The sequence below is a fragment of the Sus scrofa genome, chromosome 17 (assembly GCF_054392235.1).
Source record: "Sus scrofa isolate SSC_HxYL_T2T_F1_AM1 chromosome 17, Sscrofa_HxYL_maternal_Yorkshire_Landrace_v2.0, whole genome shotgun sequence".
In the NCBI taxonomy this organism is placed as follows: Eukaryota; Metazoa; Chordata; class Mammalia; order Artiodactyla; family Suidae; genus Sus; species Sus scrofa.
In genome coordinates, this window is record NC_139399.1 from 25,812,718 (window position 1) to 25,840,335 (window position 27,618).

Consider the following 27,618-nt stretch of genomic DNA (forward strand, 5'->3'; position numbering starts at 1 on the left):
ATCACAACTATACACCTATAGTTAGGGTGGTTCTTGCCTTAACGCTACTAAATTTTCTGTTGTCTCTTAGCACCTGACTTTCATAGGAGGCCTGAGAATTTCATTTGCATTCTAGAAAGTAGAGAAAGCACTGGAGTGGCAGCATTGGGGTCCTCAGACCAGCTCAGTCACTAAGGCTTTGCATGACCTTGAGGAAGTCAGACAGCTCCCTTGGCTTTCCATGACCCCTATCTCTAAAGTGAGGACAGGAGGAATTATGATGCAGCACAGAGTGGCTGTGGGGGCAGAGTCAGCTAGAACTTGTTCTCATATTTTGAAAATATGTAAAAGATTATACCAACAGGATGCTCTTATGGCTGGTGTGAGCGGATATGGTGATAATGTTTTTCCAACCAGAAATATTCCTGGGAATAAGGGCCAGTACAGAGGGCTTGCTCCTTTACATTTATTAACCTTCTCTGTTCCTCAGGACAAGTTCAAAGCAGGTAATGGAGCACCCTGCTTTACAGATGAGTGACCTGAGGCACAGACAAGAGCACACAAATAGACGTGCTCAAATCTTGGGAATCTGATTCTAGAACTTGTGCTCTTCAACGCCTTCTGCAATGGGTGGGAAAATCTGGAGTCTTTTATGAAATCAAGTAAGACCATCACTCAAGGTAGAGTGAGTTATACAAGAGATTCAGGGATCTCTCTTTTTTTTTTTTCTTTTTATAGCCACACCTGAAGTATATGGAAGTTCCCAGGCTAGGGGTTGAATCAGAGCTGCAGCTGCTGGTCTATGCCACAGCCAGGGCAATGATGGATCTGAGCTGCCTCTTCGACCTACGCTACAGCTTGCTGCAATGACAGATCCTTAACCTGCTAAGCAAGGCCGGGAATCGAATCCACATCCTCATGGATACTAGTCAGGTTCTTAACCCACTGAGCCACAATGGGAACTCCAAGGAGCTCTACTCTTAATGCTTCCTTTGTAGTCCATGGTCCCACCTTTATGCACAGATCACAGTCTGCGGATGCTAAGGAACTTCCCAGAGGATTCCTGCACACCAAGAACAGAGCGGATGCAGTGTGTTCTTGTGCACCCCAGATCCATCTCTGAATCAGTACCCTTCTTCATCAGCAAACTGAAGGCTGCCTGCAGTGTGTGCATCTGGGCCCAAAGCCTCATGTCCATCTTTTCTGCTCCTTGGTTTTCTTCTGTGGAAATGCGAATGTTCTGAAATAGGTAGACTTTGGAGTCAGACAGACCTAATTTTGGATCCTGGCTTAGCTCCTTGCTTGATATGAAGATACCCGTGGGACATCCAGAAAGATTTAGTCTCTGAGTCTCAGCTTCTTTGCTATAGAAGAGAGATGATCTTGAATACTTCTAGAATTGTGAGGACAAGTTGGGCCATGTTTGCAAAATGCTTAGCACAGTGCCTGGCACACAGGATCCCCCAGCATCACATCACAGCCATCGTCCAGCTACATACTACACACACAGACCATCACAGCCATCATCCAGCTACACACTATACACATAGACCGAGGCATATATTGTATTAATAATTAGGCTATTGTAGTTATTAACTTATTTGAACTCACTCAACATGATAAGACAGGGACAGTCTTTATCCTCATTTCATAGATGAAGTAATAGCGGTACAATTAAGCAGTGGAATTCCTGCTGTGGCACAACAGATCTACAGTGATTTTGCAGTGCCAGGATGCAGAATCAAGCCCAGCCCCACACAGCAGGTTGAAGGATTTGGCACTGCCGCAGCTGCGTTATAGACCTTATCTCTGGTCCGGGGAACTCCATGTGCCATGGGGCAGACAAAAAAGGAAAAAACAAAACAAATAATCAAGCAGTTAACTCACCCAGCTGTAATGGCAATATTAGGACTTAAACCCAGGGAGTTTATATCCAGAAGCTACAGCCTTAACTGCCATAAAGCACTTGAGAAATGGTAGCTAGAAAATAGGGTTCTCATCTGAAGCTACTTTTGTACCGCCCCTCCCCCCCAAGCTCCCCACCACATTGGGCAGTGTCTAGAGATATTTTGTTTGTTATCAGCGAGGGAGGACTGCTACTGGTATGTAGTGAGTAAAGGCCAGGTAAACGTCCTACTGTGCTCAGGAAGCCCCCACAGCAAACAGTTACCAGGTCCAAAATGTAGACAGTGTCAAGGCTGAGAAATCCTGCTATAGAATGGAACAGGATGATGCAACCCAGGGGAACTTCATTGCTGCAGGTCTTAAAAGGAGCTTCTAAGAAGCCCGGTTAAGGCTTGATGCCTGCAGAACCTACTCCTGTGCCCTTGGGGGTGTAGCCAACATCTGATGAAAGGCTTGAGCCCAGAAAGCTGGGTACTGGCTCTGCTATGAGCTGTCTGACCCGGCTCTTTACTGAGCGTCTCAAAGTCTCAGTTTCCTCATCTCTTCAAAGGGAGCAAGAATTTATAGGACGATGAGGCTCCACAAGGAAACACATGGATCTGGCACCCAGCCAATGCTCAGTGACGTGGCAGATGTGTGATGATGTTGGGGGCTTCTTGACAGTTGGAATCAGAATAAGGAATGGATGGGCTGGGCCAGTAGCAGACACCAGCCTGCCTGGTCCTTGGAGATCATCAGAATGAGCAAAACCAGATGACGGGGGACAGGGTCTCCAGTCAGTTTCTCTCCCTGTAAGGCAGGCTTGTCTGCAAGGGAGGGTGGAAAGCACACCGTGTGGCTGGTGGTCTGAATGGTGCTCTATGGATTTGGTATGGCTTTCTTTCCCCTCCACAAGGTTTCGTCTGCTCAGCCAGCCACCAACTCCTCCCCGCCAAAAAATTAAAAATAGGGAGATGGGAGTTCCCATCGTGGCTCAGCAGTGATGAACCTGACTAATATCCATGAGGACACAGGTTTGATCCCTGGCCTCACTCAGTGGGTTCCGAGTGGGATTCTGCACTGCTATGTAGGTTGCAGTGATGTAGGTTGCAGATGTGGCTTGGATCTGTCGTTGCTGTGGCTGTGGCATAGGCTGGCAGCTGCAGCTCTGATCCAATCCCTAGCCTAGCACTTCCATATGCCATGGGTGTGGCCCTAAAAAAAAAGTAGAGATATTGCCAATATCTGAAGATTTCATAACATCCTTGATTCCTGTCACAATAACAGGAAACTTAGGTAGACAGATAACATTGGAGGAGTTGTTCTTTTTTTTTGTTTTGTTTTGTTTTGTTTTTCTTTAAGCCAAAATATGAAACTAGTGTCAAACACAACACACACACACACACACACACACACACACGCACACGCACACACACACATGCACATACCCCTCCTCATTTTTGCTCTCTCTAGGAGCCTACTCAAGTTTTGTGCTCTCTTATAATTGGAGATGTGAACATTAACCACCAGTTTCTAGAATTTTCCATGAGGCAAAGCCAAATTACCTGAGTCATGATCACTAGTTCTTCTCTCAGCAGGAAACGTGATTGGTAGATTTTTAAGAGTCTAGTTCTAAAGACACAGGCACCTAAGTATTTTTCAGAGAGATGTTGTATTTTTAATCAAGTAAACCTTTTAATTACTAACAGGCCTCCCACCTCCAACCCTCCCACAAGACCTGCTCGTGAATTTCTCATGGGTTGCCTGTGAAACATGGAACATTAGCTTGCTCATTTGGAGTTCTGATTATAAGGGCTGAAATATTCTTGATAGGACTGTTAAATATTTTTTGTTGTTTGTTTTGTTTTCAGCCTCAATAGTTTCAGCATTACTTCCAGGTTTGACAAAACCAGCTGTCAGGGCAGGTGTGCTCTGCCCTATATTTGAAGTCTACAAGAAGAGGGAGTTGGTAAGGAATGAGGCAATTTATTCCCTCCCTCCCCCCTCCCTCCTTCTCTCTATCCTCTTCCTATTCCTCCATGTAGCCTAAAGTTCTGGTAGCCACTAGGACCTCTCATAGGTTTTACTGACAAATGCAGCTGAACCTTTAGAATTCATACACCCATGTAATGGAAAAAGTACTGAACTGGGAGAAACCCCAAACCTGGATTCTTATTCTTGTTACATAACCAACAAGCTATGAAACCTTAAGTGTGCCATGTGACTTTCTGAACCCCAGTTTCCCCTTCTGTGAGATTAGGGGTCGGGGGATGTTGGTGGTTATATTAAATCCCAGATGCGTTAGGGATTAGGGATTAGGCTAATGGGAAAAATGAATGAAGTGGGCTGGGCAGAGCCTGTCCCTTCTAATGGGGCAGCCTTTACCTCCAGACAATTCTATTTCCAATGACATGTGAAAATATGGGCCCAGGAATATCAGGTCATGACGTTTTTTCCCCCAAGAGAAACCTGAAATCCAAAAATGTGGGAATTCTAAGTGAAATATCTTGATTTTTCAGATGTTGAAAATGACTTTTGGTAGGCTAATGATGTCAATGGGTCAAACAGGGCTCCAAAAAGTTACAGTCTTTGGACAAAATTTTCTTTATGACCACGACCTAAAATATCTCCCAAAAGCAACTTTTCAAATACACCACATTCACAAAAAAATCATATTCGACCCTGAATAGCCAAAGCAGTCCTGAGAAAAAAGCTGGAGGCATCACGTTTCCTAATTGCAAACTATATTGCAAAACTATTGTAATCAAAACAGTATAATTTTGGCATAAAACACTCTTAAATCAGTGGAACAGAAAAGAAAGCTGAGAAATAAATCACACATTTTTGGTCAATTATTATTATTGTTATTATTTTTTGTCTTTTCTAGGGCCACATGTGCAGCATATGGAGTTTCCCAGGCTAGGGGTCTAATCAGAGCTGTAGCTGCCAGCCTATGCCACAGCCACAGCAATGCCAGACCCAGGCCGAGTCTTCGACCTATGTCACAGCTCATGGCAGTGCCGGATCCTTAACCCCCTGAGCAAGGCCAGGGATTGAACCTGCAACTTCATGGTTCCTAGTGGGATTTGTTAACCGCTGCACCAGTATGGGAACTCCCTGGTCAACTAATTTTTTGACAAAAGAGCCAAAAATACCAGTGCTGGGAAAACTGTGAGCCATGTGTAAAAGGATGAAGCCAGACCCCTATCTTAAACCATACACAAAAAGAAGAAAATGTAGGAATAAGCTCTTCAACATCACTCTTGGCAATGTTTTTTAAATCTTTTTTTGGATATGGCACTAAAAGCAAAGGCAATAAAAGCAAAAATCAAGAAGTAGGACTAAATTAAACTAAATAACTTTTGCTCAGTAAAGAAAACCATCAGCAAAATGTAAAGGCGACTTATAGAATGGGAGAACATATGTGCAACCATATATATAATCAGGAGTTAATATCCAAAATACGTTAGGAACTCAGAGCAAGGAATTCAATAGCAAAAACCCCAAATAACCTAATTTAAAAATGAGCAAAGGACCTGAATAGACATTTTTCCAAAGAAAACATACAAATGGCCACCAGGTCTATAAAACGGTGCTCAATATCACTAATCATTAAGAAAATGTAAATCGGAGGAGTTCCCATCACGTCTCAGCAGTAATGAAACCAACTAGGATCCATGAGCACATAGCTTTGATCCCTGGCCTCGCTCAGTAGGTTAAGGATCTGGCATTGCTGTAAGTTGAGGTATAGGTCACAGACATGGCTTAGATCCTGCTTTGCTATGCTGCATGTTTGGCCCTAAAGAAAAAAAAAAAAAAACCCACAATGAGATACCACCTCATACCTGTTAGGATGGCTACAATTAAATAGGCAGGAGATAACAAATGATGGTAAAGATGTAGAGAAAAGAAGACCCTTGTACATTGCTGGTGAGAACATAAGCTGGTACAGCCACAGCAGAAAAGAGTATAGAGGTTTCTCAAGAAATTAAAAATAGGACTACTATATGATCCAGAAGACCCATATCCAAAGGAAGTGAAATCATTAGCTGAAAGATACATCTGTACTCTTATGCCTGCTGTAGCATTTTTAACATAGACAAGGTATGGAAACAACCTATGTGTCCATCAGTGAATGAACAGATCAAGAAAATGTGAATCAGGTAACAACAGATGATTATTCCGCCTTAAAACAGAAGGAAATCCTGTCATTTGCAAAAACATGGAAGAAGCTGAAAGCTACTATGCTAAGTGAAATAAACCAGACAGAGAATGACAAACACTGCATGATATCACTTATACATGGGATTTAAAAAAAAAAAAAAAAAAAGGAAGCCAAACTCATAGAAACAAAGTAGAAAAGTGGTTGACAGGGTCTGGGGTGAAAAGAAGGGAAGAAGTTGGTAAAAGGGTGCAAATTTTCAGCTATAAGATGAATAAAGTCTAATGATAGAATGTATAATGTAGTGACTACAGTTGATAACACCAGAGTGTATAACTGAAATGGGCTAAGAGAGTAGAACTTAAATGTTTTCATACACAAAGAAGGTAAGTATGGGAAGTGATGGATGTTTTTACTCAATGAAGGGAATCCTTTCACAATGCATAGGTAGATCAAATCATCATCTTGTATATTTTAAATATCTTACAATTCTGCCAATTATACCTCAGCAAAGCTGAAAAAAAAATCACATTCTTTATTCCTAAAGTAGCCCCTGATGTTCAAAGACCAGAAGATGCAACTAAATTTAGCTACAGAATGTGTTAATTTGCTTAGTTCTCTCTGCAACCATGAAGGGGTTCTCTCGGTGGAGTGATGTGCACAGGAAATCGAATAAATGATCTTATGCATCATGACACACATGCATATGGCTTCCTACAGCTTTTCTCTGCTTGTTAATTAGACCTCTTTCCAACCATTGCTCTGGAAAGTAAAGGCAAGACCATGGGAGTAACTAAGATAAATACCACGGTGAGATGGGAAACATTCTCAATATTTAAATTTTAACTGGAGGTATATATTTCAGGTCTTTACTTCCTCAAGAATTTATTTTTAATTTTATATATTGGGAGTTAGAGTGATAGCTTTTTTTTTCATTTTTCCATTGTATGGCATAAGTCACTCCCAGCATAGCCCTAGACGGCTTCAACATCTTGGATTGGGTTTCTGAGAAATAAGAAGCAAAGGAAAAAGGATGGCTATTGACATCAACCAACTAGATGAGTGCAGGCAGGCTTGCCTTCCAGGGTATGCTGTGAGGCCTACCAAGCTGTTGAAGAGACAGTATTTGGTGTAAACCTCCGTGATCATGCTACTGGAAGTCAAGTCTCTCTCAACTGGTCTGAGAGCTCTGTAACCTAGAGCCCATCTCCAAATGCCCCATTTTCACTTTACTGTCCAGGGGAGGTGGCAAAAACATCTCTAAGTTACTAAGGAAAACACTCCCCCAGCATACTCCCTAAGGTACTTTGCAAAGTCAGTAACTTCTCCAGCAGCGGTTCCTAAACTTTGGGACGTCATGGACCAACCACATTTCAAAACAAATGTGGAGCAGCTAACAACAACAACAAAAATTACCAAGAGAGGAATTACAATAAGACAAAACAACATTAAAAACTACATGGAAAATGGTCCGGTAACCAGATTCTATCTACCACCTCAAAGAGTCATAGAGAAAAATGACATTTCAATACGGAACAGTAGAAAGACATAAGCTCAAAATGAAGAACCATCCCTTGAGTAGAATGCAATTAACTTTGTTAAAAACTTACCACATTATCTTGCTTTCTTTTTCCTTGTCGGCAGAGCCACATAACCTTAAGCAGAGGCAGGAACCACCATGCTACTGCATATAATGATCTACAACTGAATGCTCCTTAACACAGGACTTAGTGCCATATGAGGATATATAATCATGAGTACATCAGAATATTTTTCAAATAATTTTTTTTTTTTTTTGCTTTTTAACCAGAAACCCTGTAGGAGCTCCTCCAAAGGCTTTGATTTTAATGAATACATGTGCCTTGCCTTAAAGTCTCTGCTCCTGGGGCTCATGGGTGGAAATCAGGTAGAATTTTATACGGATTCCCACTTAAAGGTAAACCCTGGAGGGAGGGAGGGGGTGAGCATTACCTTTGGGATGCACATAGTGGGCTCAGACAAGCGAGGGTAGGTGTAGGAACTGTAGGAGTGTCCTTGGGAGTGGGTTTTAAAAGCACTAGCTCCGAAGGGCATCGTGGGTTCCTGGAGCCCTGAGCCGGACCGTGACCTCTGCCGCATGGCGGGCTGAGGACTCGTCTGACTCAGGTATGATGACTTTGGCCTCCTGTCATAGTCCTCCAGGCTGGGTCCCCATTCACTTTCGCTGTACGCCAGGCTCTCCTTGGAGCACCCACTGGTCCCTGCAGTTCTGGAAGGCATGAACTGGAATGGATAATCCAGAGGGGAGCTGCTGGAGGCTCTCTGGTACCCCCACTTAAGGTCACTGTACTCAGTTGGTTTGCTCAGTGAGTCCAAGGGTGCGTGGTAGTCGATAGGAAATCTGGTTATCTCGGATTTCAAAGGCTTCATTTCAGAATAGTAGGCCTCCCCAGGTTTCATTTTCATGACGTGCCCATTTTGCTTGGCCGAGTGGCCGCCCTTATAAAACGGATCCAAATCGTCTCCATAGAGACTTTTGTCTCTGTACTTGTCGGTGGCATAGTCAGCGGTGGTGTCAGATTCGCTGGAATACTGTGAGAAGGTGATGAAGCCGTTTTCTTCCCGATGGCCTGGACCATGGCTGGAGGCTCCCTGGTCCGGGGTGGGCGGGCTTTCCTTCCTTAGGGAGTTGGAGCGAGTCACCGAGATGTTGTCGAAATCCTCTAGCAGCCCGTTGATGGAGGTCTCCTTGCAGGGTTTGTTTCCTCTGACAATTGTCTGGGAATAATAAGGGAACACGCTTTAAAGGGAACGTTTCATGCCTTCAATTTTTTTTTTTTTCTTTTTAGGGCCATGCCCACAGCATATGGAAGTTCCCAGGCTAGGGGTTGAATTGGAGCTGTAGCCACTGGCCTACACCACAGCCACAGCGACGTGGGATCTGAGCCTTGTCTGCTACCTATACCACAACTCACCTCAATGCTGGATCCTCAACCCACTGATAGAGGCCAGGGATCGAACCCACATCCTCATGGATATTAGTCGGGTTGTTACCACTAAGCCACAATAAGAACTCCCCACGCCTTCCTATTGACGGAGGAATCCCACCCCCACTCCATCCAATTTAAACGAGGAGCATTTCATTAAAAAAGAAAAAGAGAAAAATCTGTTGATTGATTTTAGTGGTGAAATAAATCAAATAAATAACAATCTCATATAGCAAATGTTTCCTTACCTGACTCAATAGAGAAATCAAACATTAAAAAGCTATTTAGAAAAGTATACATAGGATATCACTGTTTATTTACCAGTATGAGTTCCTCTACTTAATAATAAACCCTATCTAACAATAAGCTGATGATTACAAATTGTTTGGTTATGAAAGGTGTATTTATTATCTTTTGTCATTCATTATCCAGATTACTTGCAAAATCAGTAAACATTGTTACCTGAATAGTAAATACTTGGAGGTGCAACATTTCTGTTACCTTTTTCTGGAAGATACATAATAATTGAAGTTATCAGCATATATAGAAGAGGAAGAAACTTTCTGAGCTATAAATAGGGCACAGCGTGAAGATTACTTGTTTTATTTGTGATCAAATGTGATATCCTTATTGAGTGTGTAACTGTAATGCCTGCTATGACCACACTTCTGTGTCTCATCAGTATCATCATGGCTGAATTTTACATGGCTTGGTAATGATGTGGTTGTACCCAAATCTTAGTGACAAATCGCCAAAAGCCCAACTGTTCCCTTAATGAACCTAAATAACACTGGAATGAATACCAGGAACAGAAAGAAATCAGACACTACTTATAAAGCCAGTCAGCTGAGCCTTGACAATGACAAGGTTTGGAGAAAAATATGACGGGGGTGGATAAAAGAATAAAGAACAAAGTTTTGTGACTTCAGATGTCCAGAATTTCAAGAGAAAAATACCTTGAGTAAGGAGCAAGGAGTTCAAAGCCACCTGAATTGGAACAATAGATTTCACGCTGGAAGAAAATGTCAAAGTTGTCTTAGAGAATGTATTTTTGTAGATCAGTGCTTCTCCAACTATCCACGGTAAAAGACAAGGTTTTTTTTTTTTTTTTTTTTTTTCTCCCCCCAATCAGTCTTGAACTAAAGCTTTTGGTCTCTACCTTTTTCTTTTAAGTAAACATTTAAGTACGCAATACTTTCAAATTAACAGAGAAACCAAGAGTTCCCCTTGTGGCTCAGCGGTAACGAACCCGACTAGTATCATGGGGATGTGGGTTTGATCCGTGGCTCTGCTCAGTGGGTCACGGATCCAGTGTTGCCGTAAGGTGTGGTGTGCGTCACAGACGTGGCTTGGATCCCAAGTTGTTGTGGCTGTGGTGTAGGTCAGCAGCCGCAGATCCGATTCAACCCCTGGTCTGGGAGCTTTCATGGGCCTTGGGTGTGGCCCTAAAAGATAAAAAAACAAAACACCCAAACAAACAAACAAACAAAAAAAAACCCCGCAAAGAAACTGCAAAGAGAATACAAACAGTTCTCATTTATCCCCCACCTGTCTCCCATTGTTAACATCTTGTACTACCATTAACTAAACTCCACAGTTTATGTAGATTTCATTTCTTTCATTTCCCCTAGTGTTACAAGGTCCTATCCAGGACACCTCATTACTTTTATTTTATTTTGTTTTATTTATTTATTTATTTTTGTCTTTTTGCCTTTTCTAGGGCCGTTCCTGAGGCATATGGAGGTTCCCAGGCTAGGGGTCTAATCGGAGTCGTAGCCACTGGCCTATGCCAGAGCCACAGCAATGCCGGATCCGAGCCGCATCTGCGACCTACACCACCGGATCTTTAACCCACTGAGCAAGGCCAGGGACCGAACCCGCAACCTCGTGGTTCCTAGTCGGATTCGTTAACCACTGCGTCATGACGGGAACTCCATTACTACCTTTATTTGTCATGTGACCTGCTGAGGACAGTTTCTCAGACTTTCCATGTTTTTGATGACCTTGGCAATTGTAAGGCGTACCAATGGGGGATTGTGCAGAATGTCCCACAATTGGGTATGTGTGATGTTTTTCTCATGGTTAAACTGGCGTTCATGGTTTGGGGGAGGAAGATCACAGAGGAATACACCAATTTCATCACATCATCTCCAGGGTACACACCATCAGCATGGGTCATCACCCCCCATGATGATGACCTTGATCAGCCAGCCAGGGCAGTGCTGGTCAGGTTTCCACACTGTGAAGTTACCCTCCCCCTCCTCCCCCACTGTTTTCATATCACACTGTTTGAAAGTAAGTCACTAAGTTCACCCATATTCAAGGCGTGTCATGTCAAGATCTACCTTCCTAAGAGAGTTATATCTACAATAAAGTACTTGGAATTCTTCTGCACAGGAGACTTGCCTAGGCTCCCTATCTATTTATACAATCATTTATCTGTATCAGTATGGATGGTATCATGGATATTTATTTGTTTTAATACTTCGGGTTATGAGAAACTCATGGACTTGTAGAACAGACTTGTGGGTGCCAAGGTATGGAGTGGGATGGACTGGGACTCTGGGGTTAGTAGATGCAAACTCTTACCTTTGGAATGGATAAGCAATGAGATCCTTCTGTAAGGCACTGGGAACTCTATCTAGTCACTTATGATGGAGCATGATGGAAGATAATGTGAGAAAAAGCATGTATATATGTATGTGTGACTGGGTCATTTTGCTGTATAGCAGAAAATTGACAGAACACTGTAAACCAGCTATAATAGAAAAAAAATAAGAATCATTTAAAAAATACTTTGGTTTATAAACCAATACAGGCATACCTCATTTCATTGCACTTTGCAGATACTGTGTGTGTGCATGTTTTAACAGACTGAAGGTTTGTGGCACCCCTGGCTCAAGCAAGTCTGTTGACACTGTCTTTCCAACAGCATTTGTTCACTTCGTGCCTTTGTGTCACATTGTGGTAATTCTTGAAATGTTTCAAACTCTCCACTAGCAAAAAAGATGACAACTCACTGAAGGCTCAGATGATGGTTAGCATTTTTCAGCAATAAAGTGTTTATATCTTTTTTTTTTCTTTGTAGGGCCGCCCCTGAACCATATGGAGGCTCCCAGGGTAGGGGTCAAATTGGAGCTACAGCTGCCAGCCTACACCACAGCTCACAGAAAAGCTAGATCTTTAACCCACTGAGCGAGGCCAGGGATCGAACCTGCAACCTCATGGTTCATAGTCAGATTTGTTTCTGCTGCGCCACAACGGGAACTCCCAATAAAGTGTTTTTATTTTTTTACTTTTTTTTGTCTTTTTGCCATTTCTTGGGCCACTCCTGAGGCATATGGAAGTTCCCAGGCTAGGGGTCAAATTGGAGCCATAGCTGCCGGCCTACGCCAGAGCCACTGCAACGTGGGATCCAAGCCGCATCTGCGACCTACACCACAGCTCACGGCAATGCTGGATCCTTAACCCTCTGAGCAAGGCCAGGGATTGAACCAGCAACCTCATCGTTCCTAGTTGGATTCGTTAACCACTGAGCCACGACAGGAACTCCCTAAACTGTTTTTAAATTAAGGTATGTACATTCCTTTTTTAGACATAATTCTGTTGTATACTTAATAGACCACAGCATTGCATAGACATAAATTTTATATGCACTGGGAAATCAAAAAAAAAATATGTGTGTCTCAACTTATTGCTGTATTTGCTTTATTGCAGTGGTCTGGAGCCAAACCTACAGTATCTCTGAGGTATGCCTGTACTACGTTGTTTTGTTGCTGAAATTATTCCAGCTTTGGTCACTGAGAGTCCTTTCAGATTGGCTGCTGTGTCCCTATGACAAGCCCCTACCTGTTTATTTTTCTGAGCTCTTGATTATTTTCTGGCACTGGAAGGTGCTCTAGGCTCACTGTGTAGTATCCCTGTTCTTGCCCTAAAAGCAGACATTTCTCCAAGGAGCTCTTGTTCCTTTCACTGGAGAATGATATTAGAGACTAATATCTGGGTACTGAGTGTGCTCACAGCTCCTGGGATGTCACTGCTTCTAAGCCCCTGTCAGTGAACAGAGCTATGAACTAAGTGTATGTATACTTACCCATGTACACACACACATCTATAATTCTATCTATCCATCTCTATCTCTATTAAACTGAAAATGAATTCAGCTGGATGTCTCTGAACCTAATCTAGTACCACATGGTTTATTCTAGCTTTCCGCCTTACCTGTCTGCAATCTGCACTGCCCCAACTGTGAAAAACCTGAATTCCACCATCTGTGGTTCATTTACATAGTCAATCCCAGTATAGAAGTTTCAGAATTAACCTACACCACTATGAGAAACAACTTTGCTAACTAGCGTGTAATGTTTATATGCAGTTCTTTTTTACTTTATAGTTTCCATTCGAAGCACTGTTTTTAAAAGTTAGGTTGGTGTCTTTTTTCTCCACACCCCCTTCAATGAGGTTATGTCATACCTGTACAATAACAGTTCGATTCTTTTGTGCAGTTTGCTTCCCATCTTGGGATCCTCTGGTCTCTTGGTTAAATTATTTTTAATTACATACTGTAATTCACATTTTGTGTTAGAAAGTTCAATGGAAATTGACAAACACAGAGCATCATGTATTCACCACTGGCAGTGCCAGACAGATTAATTCCACCCTCCCTCTCAAATCTACTGAGCTTCTCATCAGATATGACCCCTCCCCAAACCCTTGGGACCACTGATCTGTTTTCCATCCTTAGAGTTTTGCCTTTTCCAGGTTATCATATGAACGGAACCATACAGTCCAGAGTCTTTTGGTCTTGCTTCTTTCACTTAGCATAATGCATTTAAGGTTCATCCGTGTTGTTCTGTGAATTAACAGCCTATTCTTTTTTTTTTCTTTTTCTTTCTTTCTTACTCTTTTTATCACTGAACAGTGTTCTATTACATGGAATGTTGTTATTTTGGGGGGGTTATAAATGATTGATTGGTTGTCAAGATAGGTGAGGTTCTGCTGCAGCATCTCCCAGAGAAAGAATCATATACCATAGGTATACTTGTACCTTTTCTAAGAGCAACATCTATGCTCACTCTAGCAGATGAACTTGGGAGCAGCAATACCTATGAATAGGGAAGGAAGACCCTGGGACGAGGCAAGGATGAACTGGAAGCTTCTAATGCATTAAATATAAATGCTGGAGTTCCCTTCATGGCTCAGCAGTTAATGAACCTGACTAGGACACATGAGGATGCGGGCTCAATCCCTGGCCTTGCTCAGTGGGTTATTGAATAGCCCAAGTATGTTCAGTTTATATCCAAAATTATAGCTGTAAATGCAATAAATGGAATCCTATATATTTGTTAATAAGGAGGTAGAAAGATTAATATTGCTATGAGTTAGGTGCTATGTAGAAAGAAAAAGAAAGACTAGCCATTGAATGAGAAATATTTTTTTAAAAAGCAATGTACTTATTATACTTGTTTTGAATGTTAGGCTCATAGCATGTATCAGGCTTGTGATATTGCGCAACTTATCTAACCCTTTAAGGAGTAGCTTCCTAATCCATAAAATGGCAAGAATAAATCCTTGCCTCATAGGGTTAAAGAGATGATTAATGAAATAATATGTGTGGAACAGATGGCATGATTCCTGACATACTACTAATAAATGTAGTCATTTCCCTATTTTATGGGTAAAATTTACTTTTAAATTAGGTTGATAATAATTTAGGAACAAAGGAAGCTGCAAACAACAGAAGAAATGAATCTCAGCTTTATACATGGAAAGAAAAAGAATAATTGATGTAGCAGACTTTTAAAAAGATTACTATTAATAATTTTAGATATAAATGTCTTGACTTTAAAGTTGAACCTCCAATTAATTCCAATTGTTCCATATACTAGATACCAATTAGATCTAAAAAATGGAATGTTTTCCAATTATGATCAGCACTTGATACTTATCTTCTTAAAAAATATAATGTCTGAGTCATAAAACTAACAAAATTAGACTTTCAATATTTAAACTAAAAGAGGTATGGAAAAGAAATTAACAGAAATATAGCTGAAAGCTGGTAGTGTTCATTCCTGGGTGAGAGATTAAGGATAATTCATATTTCAGTCTGGTGCTTCTCAAAACTTTTTTTTTTTTTTTTTTAATTGCAGCATATGGAAGTTTCCAGGCTGGGGGTTGAATCAGAGCTGCAGATACTGACCTACGCTACAGCTACAGCAATGCCAGACCCAAGCTGCATCTGCAACCTGTGCCTCAGCTTGCAACATCCCCAGATCCTTAACCCACTGAGTCTGGCAAGGTATCAAACTCATGGATACTAGCCAGGTTCTTAACCCACTGAGCCACAACAGGAAGCCCTCAGACTTTAATATGCACAGAAATCATCCAAGGGTCCTGTTAAAGGGAGATTTTGACTCAGTGGGTCTGAGGAGAGGCCTGAGATTCTGGGTCTCAAATGAGCTCCTAGCCTACGATGCTGCTGCTTGTCTCCTGTTCACATATATACTCAATGGGTTAGTGTATTTTCCAGATTCTTCTACAATCACAGTTACTTTTATAATAAAAAAAAGTTAGACTTAGATATGCTTTTCAGTACAATAGGATTCAGCATTTTATATATATACACAATAAAATATGTAATCATATTTTATTAAATATATATAGCATAATGTGAAATATATATAGTGTTAAATATGCACATATGCCATTAAAACTTTTTGATCTTATAGTTGGCTATGGGAGCTACAGCGTTCAATATTTCCACATTCCCTATAAAGGTGGAATATTTATATTTAACCAAAATGAAGACTAACAGATCTCATCATTTTGGAACACTTTCTATGGCATTGTGATCTTCCCATGAAGCTCCCAAGCCTTAGAGTTATTGATGAATAAAACCTGAGTACCAGAAAATGAAGGTGTGGCAGACATTTGAAAAGAAGAGAATTTTATCTATAGGGAAGACAAACAAAGCTCCAAGAAACAAAGCATTCTTTACCTAACATTTTCTGGGATCTGCTTTTTAGCATTTGAAAAAGTCTCTTAAAGGAAACACATGCTTTTCTCTGTTTCAATGAAAACTATTAAATCAGTGTTAACAGGAGGGGGCTTTCAAAATGTCAATAATAAAAACAAATTGTTGAACTGCCCCTCCAAAAAATTTTTTTGCAAGAAAGATATAGGAGTTCCATGGTGGGCTAGTGGTTAATGTTCCAGTGTTGTCACTGCTGCAGTGGATTCGATTCCTGGCCTGGGGAATTTCCACATGCTGCTGGCACGCCAAAAAAAAAGAAAAAAAAAGAAAAGTATAGTAACTGTATTTAATCAGAAAAATCAGTTAATCTAGAACCAGAAAAATCAGTTAATTTAGAGGCAACGTGTTTCCATGACACTGTGACAAGAGTTTAAGGAATCCTAAGTGACAAAGTGATGATAATGAAATCCAAACATGCAGAATTTTACAACACAATTTAACGAGGCTTCAAAATGTAAGAACCACTATTTCCTACTGTCAGCATCTGATGTTTATTAGAATAAGACTGCACAGTTTTGTAGAGATCGATAATATAATAACTGCAAGAGTACTGGTAAATTTCAAGCCCCAGAACAGTCAGGCTTTAAAAATCAATGCAACCCAATCTACTTGAGTTTGAGGCCATGGTTCTCATTGTCTCTCCTCCGTGCCTGGACCAGCTATGCCATCAGCTTGGCTCCTGGTGACAGGGGCCATATTTCATGGTGCTCCTTCCTCAGGCTGTTGGCCAGTGATAAGCTTATAATGGATCTGTCCCTGAGAACAGCTGTCTCCCCTTGTTCCCGGGAAGAGATGAAAAAGTGCTTCTGCTCTCACAAACTGTATTAACCTTGACAATAATAAAGTGTGTAATTAACAGCTTTGCCCTAATAAGACCTCATATTTCTTTTTCAAAACAATGTCTTATATCCTCCTCAAGAATGTGTTTCATTTTGTCTTTCTGGTAAACACTTCTCGGGAGGTCAAGGAGCTAAATCGTCCAGACTCCAGAATAAACCAGGACCTCTCAGAAAATAATCAACTTTTAAACAACCTAAATTCTTACCCTGTTTGCTGAGAACCAATCCTCTTGGTTTTCTTAAGGAATGTGGCTGGAAACAGCTGGGCACATAATCACAACAAACAGACCTGATATACTTGGACCCTTATGGGAAAAAAAGTTGGCCTTTTTTTTTTTTTTTTTTTTTAAACATCAGAAAACCTCAGATATTTTATTTTCTTTGTTTTCTGCTTTTTTTTTTTTTTTGGTAACTATATAAGAGGCGGGGCTAATTGAATGAACAGTTGAGAATCACATATTCCTGGAAAATATAAGAATTAGGGCAGGTTATCTCAGGGTGGAGGGGATGGTGAGAATTTTTAACTATTAAGAGCCTTTTAAATAATTTATGTAATAATCTTTCTTTTGTTTTTCTCAAAAAAATTTATAGTTGATTTACAATGTTCTGTCAATTTCTGCTGTACACCAAAGTGACCCAAACACACCTATATATATAAATTCTTTTTCTCATATTACCTTCTATCACGTTCTAGCACAAGTGATTGAATATAGTTCCCTATGATATAAAGCAGGACCTCAAATATCTTAATCACATGGAATCCAAATAAGCCAATCCCTTTACTAAAAATATTGTTATGTTCTTCACATATTATATAAGAAAAACCCAACTAGACTGCATCTAAGAAAGGTTCTGTGAATTTTGTAGAGATCAAGATTTCCTTGTTAGGGTAACTGGAAAATGTTCTATTGTGGCCATTTTTTCTGCCTTTGAAGGCAAAATGAATCCAACATGTTTACTAATCAGTTCCATACAAGGATCCTCCCTGAAGGTGACTTCCTATTTATTGTTAATTTGGCAAAGCGAATGTGTATTTTACAGCCTTGGTTCTTGCTGCCTGCAATGCGAGGCACCTGCTGAAGTCACCTGAAGTCAGTGTGTCCGGATAATAGTCAGAAGTGTTTTATGTTTGTGTTTAAAGTCAGTCTGAGACTGTGAGTACTGTGGTTGGGAATTTAGCTGTTATTTGCTTCCTATTTTTGATTCCAGTGTCTAGGTAGCAATGAAATTTATGGAAATATCTTTTCCTATTAACGTATTCATTTAATCAAACCAAAATCGTTTCTAGGTGCAAGGAAAACTCTGAGATGAATGAGACAATGTTTTACAATCTCTCTCTCTCTTTTTTTTTTTTTTTTTTTGGTCTTTTTAGGGCTGCACTCACGGCATATGGAGGTTCCCAGGCTAGGCGTCCAATCAGAGCCACAGCTGCCCGACTACGCCACAGCCACAGCAACTCCAGATTTGAGCCGCGTCTGCGACCTACACCACAGCTCATGGCAATGCTGGATCCTTAACCCACTAAGCAAAGCTAGGGATCAAACCCGCAACCTCATGGTTCCTAGTTGGATTCGTTTCCACAGTGCCAAGATGGGAACTCCTACAATCTCTTTTTAACTTGAGCAAGAAGTTGAAAATACTCTGTATGATCCCATAATGGTAGGTCTGTGTCATTATACGTTGGTTCAAACCCATAGAATGGCAACAGCAAGAGTGAAGCCGAACATAACTATGGACTTGAGGCGATTATGATGTGTCAGTGTGGGTTCATCAATTGTAACCAATGTACCACTCTGGTGGGGGATGTTGTAACGGGGAAGGCTTCGGATGCTTGGGGATGGGGGAGATAATGGCAAATCTCTCCTGAACCTTCCTTTCAATTTTGCTGTGAACCTAAAGTGGCTCTAAAAAGTAGAGTCCCAAAACAAACAAGAATTTAATATTGTCCTTTAAGCTCTCCATGTGCTACAGTCATGTTTTAGCCTGGCTTCCTCAAATTCATTGAGACAATGGCTTGCATGTGAGTAGTTGGTTTTGGGAAGTGAGGAATCAGGGCAGAGGGGAAGGCAATTCAGAGGTACATTATCAAACTGGTTACCTGTGGACAAATGGGGCTCAGTTCTCGGTCTCAGAACTAAACTCAAGAGAATAAAGGTGGAAGTATTCATCTTCCCATCTCTGCTGTCAGGATGGCTGAGAGGACCTCCCCCACCCCATAACCCCAACAAGGTGGCCGTAAAAAAACCACCAGGTCCAAAAACAGAAGTGGTGTGACCAAGGAGACGGCAGGCTGTCTCCGCAATGGCCCAGGGAAAAAGTTTGCTCTAAAAGACGTGAGATGGGACACAAGAGGTGTCCAATACCTTTTTTAGACATATCTTTCACAAGAAAAAATTTAAAATGAAGTAAGGCAGGATCCCCTTCTCACAAATCAATAGGCATGGATATCGGGATTCTTGATCAATGTGGTTGATAGGCTAGGTGTCCATCAAAGGTGTGTGCTCCCTTGCCATGGGATAACACTGCTGCAAAGCTGTTCTCAGTCAGGGACCACATTTCCCAGAATCCTTTGCATCTCAAAGGACCATCAGACCAACTCTAACCCGTGGAATATGCTCAGGTTGTAATGTGTGTCTATCCAGGCAGCAGTTACAAAGAAATGTCTTTTAGGCTCTTCTCGGCCAGCTGATGGAGAGGATCTAGCAGAAACTCTCCATAGTTGCTGGGAGATGCCAGAGCCTTGTGGTAGAATCGGCAGTGCCCAGTGAACACGTGCAAGGCCATGCTCTGGACCAGAACCTCCACGCTGGATACTGGGTGAGAAACAAACTCCTATTTTGTTGAGCTTATTTACTGGGATATATGGGTTAATATGTTACAGCAGCTGGAATTACCTTAACTCATACATCATAATGATGATGATGATAGTGACTCTGGAATTACTAAGCAATACTTATATAAGAGAGAGTAAGCAGAAAGAGATTTTCCTTGGTGTCCATATCAAGTGCATCCAGGCTAAGCCTCCATCACTGGCATCGGCCATGAAGCCCAGGCCACTGGCACCAGTTCCAGGGACGCCAAGGGAAGTACTCTGAGTTATGAACTAGACATGGACTGATCATGAGCTGGCAGAAGAAATGATGCTGAGTATCTGGTGCCTGAGACACAGCACATAGAGACTGTGCTGTGACTGGAACTGTTTATTCTTAGCTTGATGCTAGGGTATCAAAAAGAGTGGACCACGGATGAATAAAAGTTTCCTTTTTCAGCATTTCAGGATGAAGTACAAACTCACATAGGGTAGTGGTAGGAGGCCTATTCATTAGAGTATATCACAAAAGGGCCACTGCTGTGGTTTGATATCTGTCTCTGTGATGGATTGCTTGCAAAATGGTTAAGTTATTCCCCTCCCTATGCAACGTAACTTTGTGGTTCTTCCCATTGGGAGGTAGTGAAGTCTATGTCCCTGGCCTTGAATCTGGGATGGCCATATGGCCTATTTAGATGGCAGAAGGTGGCAGAAGTGACATGATACTAGTTCTTAATCTGGCCTGCAAGAAGCCCTGTCTTCTCTGTCCCCTGCCCCTCCCAGGTGACCAGCATTGCTGGCCAGCTAGAGGATCAAAAATGAGCCATCCCTGCTGGGGCCATCCTGCAGTTCATCCACGTGCCCTTTTCCTCCACATTGGCCAGAGCAGGGAGATGCAGAAGAAAGGAGGTGTACAAGCTTGGAGCTGAGCCCATTTATACTGGGGCAGGTGAATCAGACTGCAGAAGGGAGAAAGGCCTATGTGCCTGTGGGTAGTGGATGGTGATCCTTGATGTGGCTACAGAAAGGGGCATTTATATAAGCAGAAGCTCATGAGAGATGAGTCTGGGAGAGGGGAGCAGGCTTCTCTTGGAGCTAATCATTAGCCCCCAGCATCTGCTTTTGTCTGCAAAGGATGAGTCAGCAAGGAGTACCAACAGGGGCATGGTCAAAACTTTCAGCTGGCTTTAGGTTTTTTTTTTTCTTTTTCTTTTTAGGGCCACACCTGCACCATATGGAAGTTCCCAGGCTAAGGGTCAACTCCGAGCTGCAGCTGCTGGCCTACACCACAGCCACAGCAATACTGAATCCGAGGCACATCTAAGACCTATGCCATAGCTTGTGGCAACTCTGGATCCTTAACCCACTGAGTGAGGCCAGGGATCCAACTTGAATTCTCATGGATACTAGTTGGGCTCTTAACCTGCTGAGCCACAATGGGAACTCCTGGTTTTAGTTTAAAAAATTATTTGAAATTGACATAAACCTCGCTTTATTTATTTATATATTTACTTATTTTTGTCTTTTTGCCTTTTCTAGGGCTGCTCCTGCGGCACATGGAGGTGCCCAGGCTAGGGGTCTAATTGGAGCTGTAGCCACTGGCCTACGCCAGAGCCACAGCAACGCAGGATCTGAGCCGTGTCTGCGACCTGCACCACAGCTCACGGCAATTCCTTAACCCACTGAACAAAGCCAGGGATCGAACCCACAACCTCATGGTTCCTAGTCAGATTCATGTTAATGCCACGATGCCACGACGGGAACTCCTTTGGTTCTGTTTATACGGACTCAAAAAATAACTCAAAATGGGCATCCATCGTGTCTCAGTGGTTAACGAACCCCATTAGTGTCCATGAGGACGCAGGGTCGACCCCTGGCCTTGCTCCGTGGGTTAAGGATCTGGTGCTGCCGTTAGCTGTGGTATAGGTCGAATATGTGGCTCGGAGGTGAGGGCCTAAAAAGACAAAAAAAAATTATGCAAAGTTTCCTACTGTCATTTAAATTTTCTTTATGACGTCATTAGATATCATGTTGCTTCAACAAATTTACAGTATTTGTAACATAAGGTCCCTTTCTACTCTTAAGATTTTAAAAAATTCTATCTTTTAAAAGTCCTTAAAGATTGAGATGTTTTAATATATTAAGAATATTTAAAAGGTCGTTACTGGGAAATGTAAACTTAAATATGCTTTTTGTATTATATTTCTATCGGACAGTGTTGATACAGAAGAGGGGTTGACACACTATGACCCGTGGGCTAAATCTGGTCTGTTTTTGTAAATCACATCTTACTGGCACAGAGCTGCATCAATTTGTGTATCTACAGAGTATGGCAGCCTTTGCAGCACAGTTGGCAGAGTTGAGTAGTTGCAAGAGAGACCACATGGCTTACGAAGTGTAAAACATTTACTATCAGGCCCTCACAGAGAACGTTTGCTGCCTTTTGATCTATAGTGTCACCAGCTAGAGAGGAACATTTTGTGGGAAAGACTGTCCTCACATTTGATTCGTGGGCTATGACAAAAAGGAAGAAAGACTCTCAGTAAGTTGGGTGTGTGGTTCCCATGGGATGCGGTCCCCTGGCACCAAAGGACCAAAGAAGGGACATGGAACACAGGTCTCCCCACTCCTGAAGCAATTCAGCTGTGGGCCAAGTCAATCCACTAGAATAAGAGCAAAATTCTGGCATAACCTGTTCTCAAAGGAATTTTTAAGTAATAGCAGAGAAGCAAGTTGGTTGAGTTTTCCTGGGTTTTATCTGAGCAAGCCCTCAGCTATCAGAGATGAGACGGGTGTAAACAAGAGGTGAGCACTCCCCTCCCCTCTGTGGGATCTGAGCTTTAAGTAATTTGTGAGATGAATAAAATGATTGCCACCATTCCACAAATTGGTTTAAAAGCGCTTCCAGTCACTAACATGGACCTAAACATTCACCGAGTGCCAAGACAATGAGAGGTGTACTTTCCACATTTAATCTTTACAACAAGACTCTGGAATAGATGGCATTATTACCCCTTTGTACAAGGGGCAGAAATAAGTCTCAGAGAGGCCAAGTCGCTTGCCCAATATTGCTCAGCTGGTAGGTGGAGGGTTTGAAAGCAAGGCCCACTCTTATCTATCCCAATACTGCTAACATAATGGAAATCACAGCACCTCTGTGAGCACCCTCAACTTGAGCCTCTGAGCGTGTGGACAAGACACAAAGGCATTGAGCACAAGCTGTATCACGTTGTGCTTCAATGAAGGGAATGTAGGCATGTACCATGGCAAGAAAAACAAAATACTTCCAGAAACAAAACTTTCTTAAGAAAGGATGTTTAAAACTCAGAATTACGGGAACGGGGAAAAAAAGGTTGATTGCTCTTTGGAATAATTAGCCCTTGCAGCAACTTCAGAATTCTGTCACTGTAACAAAAGAAGTACCTTGTTATATTGCATTTGCTCAAGATTCTGACATTTAAAAATTTAATAACAAAATGTGCAAGCTATGCATTGATTACCACCCTCCCCCTGTAAAAACAAACCGATTCTTGTAAAATTGTTAATACTCAATGCTAAATGTCAACACTATTTGCTTTCTCTGATAGGCTATATAAGGAAGGATAAGGCATAGTTATTTTAAATTTGGTCAATAAAATTTTACCTTTGAGGGTCCAAAACTATATATATATACCCACATACATATATAAAAGCATGAAGAAGTTCCTGGGCCGGGGATCGAAACTGAGCCATAGCAGTGACAATGCCAGATCCTTAACTGCTAAGCCACTGAGGAATTCCAATTTCTGCTTTTTTTTTTTTAACCTGACAAACAAAAAAATGATCTCTGCAAGGCATATAAATGTTAAGAAATTTGTTAATCTGGGAGTAAAACTTCTAGGTGGTTAAATGACACTTAAGGTATAAAGTTAGGATTGCAATTATGTACCTAATATTTCAGAAATGGACTGATCCTAGATGCCAAGCAAAAATATGCCCCTGTGTGGAAAAAAGCTGGGCTCCAAATTTTCCATGTCTTTCAGAAATATACCAAGTATTCCTACTTATTAGTAATCTGTTTCTTTTTCGTAATCGAAGTCAGGAGAATCATTGCCTTCAGGGGAAAAGTGTTCACTGGGAAGAGGCCCAAGGGAATTTTCTGGGTGATGAAAATGTTCTATATTTTGATCTGGGTTGCAGTCACATGGATATCTATCTATCTATATGTAAAAATTTAGCAAGCTGTACATATATGATTTGTCTTTTATTACATGTAAATTATTTTGTTAAAATACATTGGAGTGGCACCAAATCAAGTGGTTGCTTGTCTTTTCCAGCAAATATGTAGCACCCTGAGTGCCATTTCTGCAAAGGTGGGACATGATATATCCCAGAATGTGTATTTGCCAGGTGGTTGCCAGGGCAGGGATGGCTAACAGCAGGTGAGGACCAATGAGGGCTAGAGTGGATGAACCATGAGTATAAGTTGGAAGGTGATTAATAAAGGAGGGGGTAAGAGTAATGCAGCACTATCTGAAAATTGGAGTTGTCTAAGGATGGTAGAAGAACAGGTGTTGTGGGGTGTAGCTGTGGGATGGGGGCTGAGTCAGAGAGAAGGCAACTTTGATCAAAGATATGAGACTGAACATTGAATAGTCTAGTAACTTAGCAAATGCCAAAGAATTAATTTTTTTAAGAGTTGGGAGGCTCCTTTCAGCTTTAATTTCTTTACCATTCCCACTGGTAGAGCCTCATGCCTCTCTAGCTATTAACATGACTCACCCAGAGAAACCTGTGTTTCATGGAGCTTTCCTTCTGCATGGAAGATGTGCTAAGTCCTCAATATTTGTTTCATATAAGCTAAGTACAAAATAAAATTATGTGGTTTTCTGGTAGGAGGTAGATGGGATCCTGGTTTGAGAAGAGCTGGGGCTTGTTAGGCTGAGTAAACTGGGCCTTGCTGCTCTTTGACACATCAAGGAGAAAGTTAACGGCAGGAGCTGCACTCTGCTAGAATAAAAAGATGACCAAATCAATTATTCCTGAGGCCAAGTAGACTTCCATGACTACACATGTGCATAAAGACTCCTAGGTGTCGAAAAGGAAGGGGACACCAGGCCATAATAAGTTCTGCTAACCTTCCTGTCAGCCTTGCTCTGGAATCCAACTTGGCCAAAAAATGTTCACACATACCAGGGAGGGTACTGGGTCCCGTAAGGTGTGAGAAATAAAACAAGATAATTGGCTAAAAGGGAGTTTCCGTTGTGGCTCGGCAGTAACAACCCCCACTAGTATCCATGAGAACACAGGTTCAATCCCTGGCATCACTCCATAGGTTAAGGATCCAGCGTTGTGGTGAACTGTGGTGTAGGTTGCAGAAATGGCTTGGATCCTGCGTCGTTGTGGCTGTGGCTGTGGCTGTGGTGAGCAGCTGCAGCTCCCATTGGACCCCTAGCCTGGGAACTTCCATATGCCGCAGGGCCAGCCCTAAAAAGACACACACACACAAATAATTGGCTAAAAGGAAAACAAAAACCTGGAAGGACTGCCCCATATAAGTGATTTAAATCACCTCTCTGGCACGCTTCTCATTCAGGGGGATGCCCACACTCGTACTCCCCTTTTGGGTGTGTGTTACTTCTTTGCTTCTGTCTTAAATAAATAAACTACTTCTCTGCGTGTTCTCACACATGTTGTGCTATGTTTCTAATAATACATTTTATACCTGTTTTTACAGTCTTTGCTTTCACAGCAGGGGCAAGAATCAGGAGAATTCCTTTAGCCTCTACCTGGTCTAGTAAGTGGCTAGGATTCCTGGTTTTCACCCAGGCTGCCCAGGTTCAAATCTGGAGCAGAGAATTAAGATCTCACTTCAAGCCATCACTGTCTCTCTGAGATCATTTTCTCTCTTTACTTTTTGTATAGCAAAATGAGACATTTCCCCAAGAATATGTACGCATATATGGACCAAGAATATATGCACAAATGGACCTATCTCTCTCTCCACCCAAAATACAAGATTTGTTCACACTTAAATGATTTTATTTCTTTTAAACCCAGTGCAACGTGGAATGCACCTTGAGGTTTTCTGACAGCTCTTAGGAAAGGCTAAGGCAATGAGAGATTCAGCCCCATCTGGCAGCTTCAAATCTGACTCCACACTGGATGTTTCTTTTACTTTAACCTTTGCATTCTTTTGCTTTTGTTATGAGTATTGCCCACTGCCTGAAATATACAGGATAGCCCATTCTCAAGGTTCTGACCTTTAAAGGTATAACACTTTTCTATTCACAGAGAGATAAAAAGTTGCAAAAAAGAATAACATTTGTCTTGTTGAAAGTTTACAAGAAGAGGGTGACCTAGCCTATGTGGACTGTTGCAAGAACAAAGGATTCTGACACCAAGAAGTCTGCAACAACTAACCATAGCCTCTCCCCTTTTAATATAAAAGAAGCCTGAATTCTACCTTGGGTAAGATGGTTCTTTGGGACACTAGTCTGCTGTCTTCTTGGTCTGCTGGCTTTCCAACTAAAGTCATCATTCTGTGCGCCAACAACTTGTTTCTCAACTTTTTAAACCTCTCCTAGTGATTCTGGTGAGTGGCCAAGTTTGCAAACCAGTGTCCCAACGCAATACATTTCAAGCTATAGCCTAAAACAAACACCCAGGGCATCCTGCAGGCTTGCAGACTCTGATTCAGGAGGTCTGGTGTAGGGCATGAAATTCAGAGTTTCTAATAAGCTCTTGGGTGAGATCAGTGTTCTGAGGGGACAACTTAAAGTTGCAAAGTCTAAAAGAACAGATCAAGTTCTTTGGATAACTGAGCTGGGGTCTGTATACTTAAAGGAAAATGAGATCACCACTATGTCCTAGAGAGAGCACAGGATTTTGAGTTCAGCAAGCTGGGTTCTAGTCCAAGCTCTGTCACTGGTAACTATGAAGCCTTTGTCAAGCCACTTTACCTTAATGGGTCTGTGGTTCCCATCTGTGCTAAGATTTGCCTGGCTCTTCCCAGACCCCAAATTCTGTTGTTTTGAAGACTCTCTCTACATTCCAGCTGCTCTAAACAGTTATCGATCCTACAAAGTGCCAAATTTACAAAGGAGATGGTTTGATTGAAAAATAACCTGACATGGGAGTTCCCGTTGTGGCGCAGCGGAAAGGAATCTGACTAGGAACCATGAAGTTGCGGGTTCAATCCCTGGCCTTGCTCAGTGGTTAAGGATCCAGCTTGCCGTGAGCCGTGGTGTAGATTGCAGTTGTGGCTCAGATCTGCTGTTGCTGTGGCGTAGGCTGGCGGCTACGGCTCTGATTAGATCCCAAGCCTGGGAACCTCCATATGCCACAGGTGCGTCCCTAAAAAGACAAAAAAGACAAAAAAAAAAAAAAAAAAGGTATTCTGACAGGTTCTTACTTAATGCCTGGGAAAGAAAATTACATGCAGTAGCTAGAGTTTGAGTATACTTTTACACTTCTTAAAATTAGAGTATAGTTGATTGACAGTGCTATGTCAGTTTCTGCTGTACAACACAGTGACCCAGTTATACACACACACACACATATGTGTGTGTATATATGTACATATATATATATTCTTTTTTCATACCATCTTCTATCATATTCTACCCCAAGAGACTAGACATAGTTTCCTGTGCTGTACAGAAAGACCAGATTGCTTCTCTATTCCAAATGTAATAGTTTGCATCTATCACCAACCCAGACTCCCCATCCATCCCATCTCCTCCCTTCTTCCCCCTTACGACCAAAGTCTGCTCACCTGTGATCTGCTTCTATTTTGTAGATAGGGTCATTTGTGCCACATTTTAGATTCCACATATAAGTAATATAATATGGTATTTATCTTTCTCTTTCTGACTTAACTCAGTATGAGAATCTCTAGTTGCATCCATGTTGCTGCAAATGGCATTATTTTGTCCTTTTTTTTTTATGGCTGAGTCGTATTCATT

The 27,618-nt window shown here is 41.6% G+C and overlaps 1 protein-coding gene and 1 long non-coding RNA gene across 7 annotated transcripts in view; both read right to left on the reverse strand.

The window, feature by feature from the left end:
- The window catches only part of PAK5 (p21 (RAC1) activated kinase 5), a 332,259-nt gene that overhangs the window by 43,429 nt on the left and 261,212 nt on the right, over positions 1-27,618 (reverse strand). For all 6 annotated transcript variants that reach the window (XR_014831914.1, XM_085003097.1, XM_021077404.2 and 3 more), the window contains one exon: positions 7,997-8,782. Coding sequence is in view for 5 of the 6 variants with exons in the window: in XM_021077404.2 (XP_020933063.1) it covers positions 7,997-8,782 (786 nt within the window). In the remaining variant the exon portion in view is untranslated. The remainder of the gene's footprint in view (positions 1-7,996; positions 8,783-27,618) is intronic.
- On the reverse strand, positions 21,188-26,754 carry LOC146395188 (uncharacterized). Its single transcript, XR_014831922.1, has 2 exons — positions 23,397-26,754; positions 21,188-21,384 (listed from the first exon to the last, which is right to left on the reverse strand). It is a non-coding gene; the product is annotated as an uncharacterized LOC146395188 (long non-coding RNA).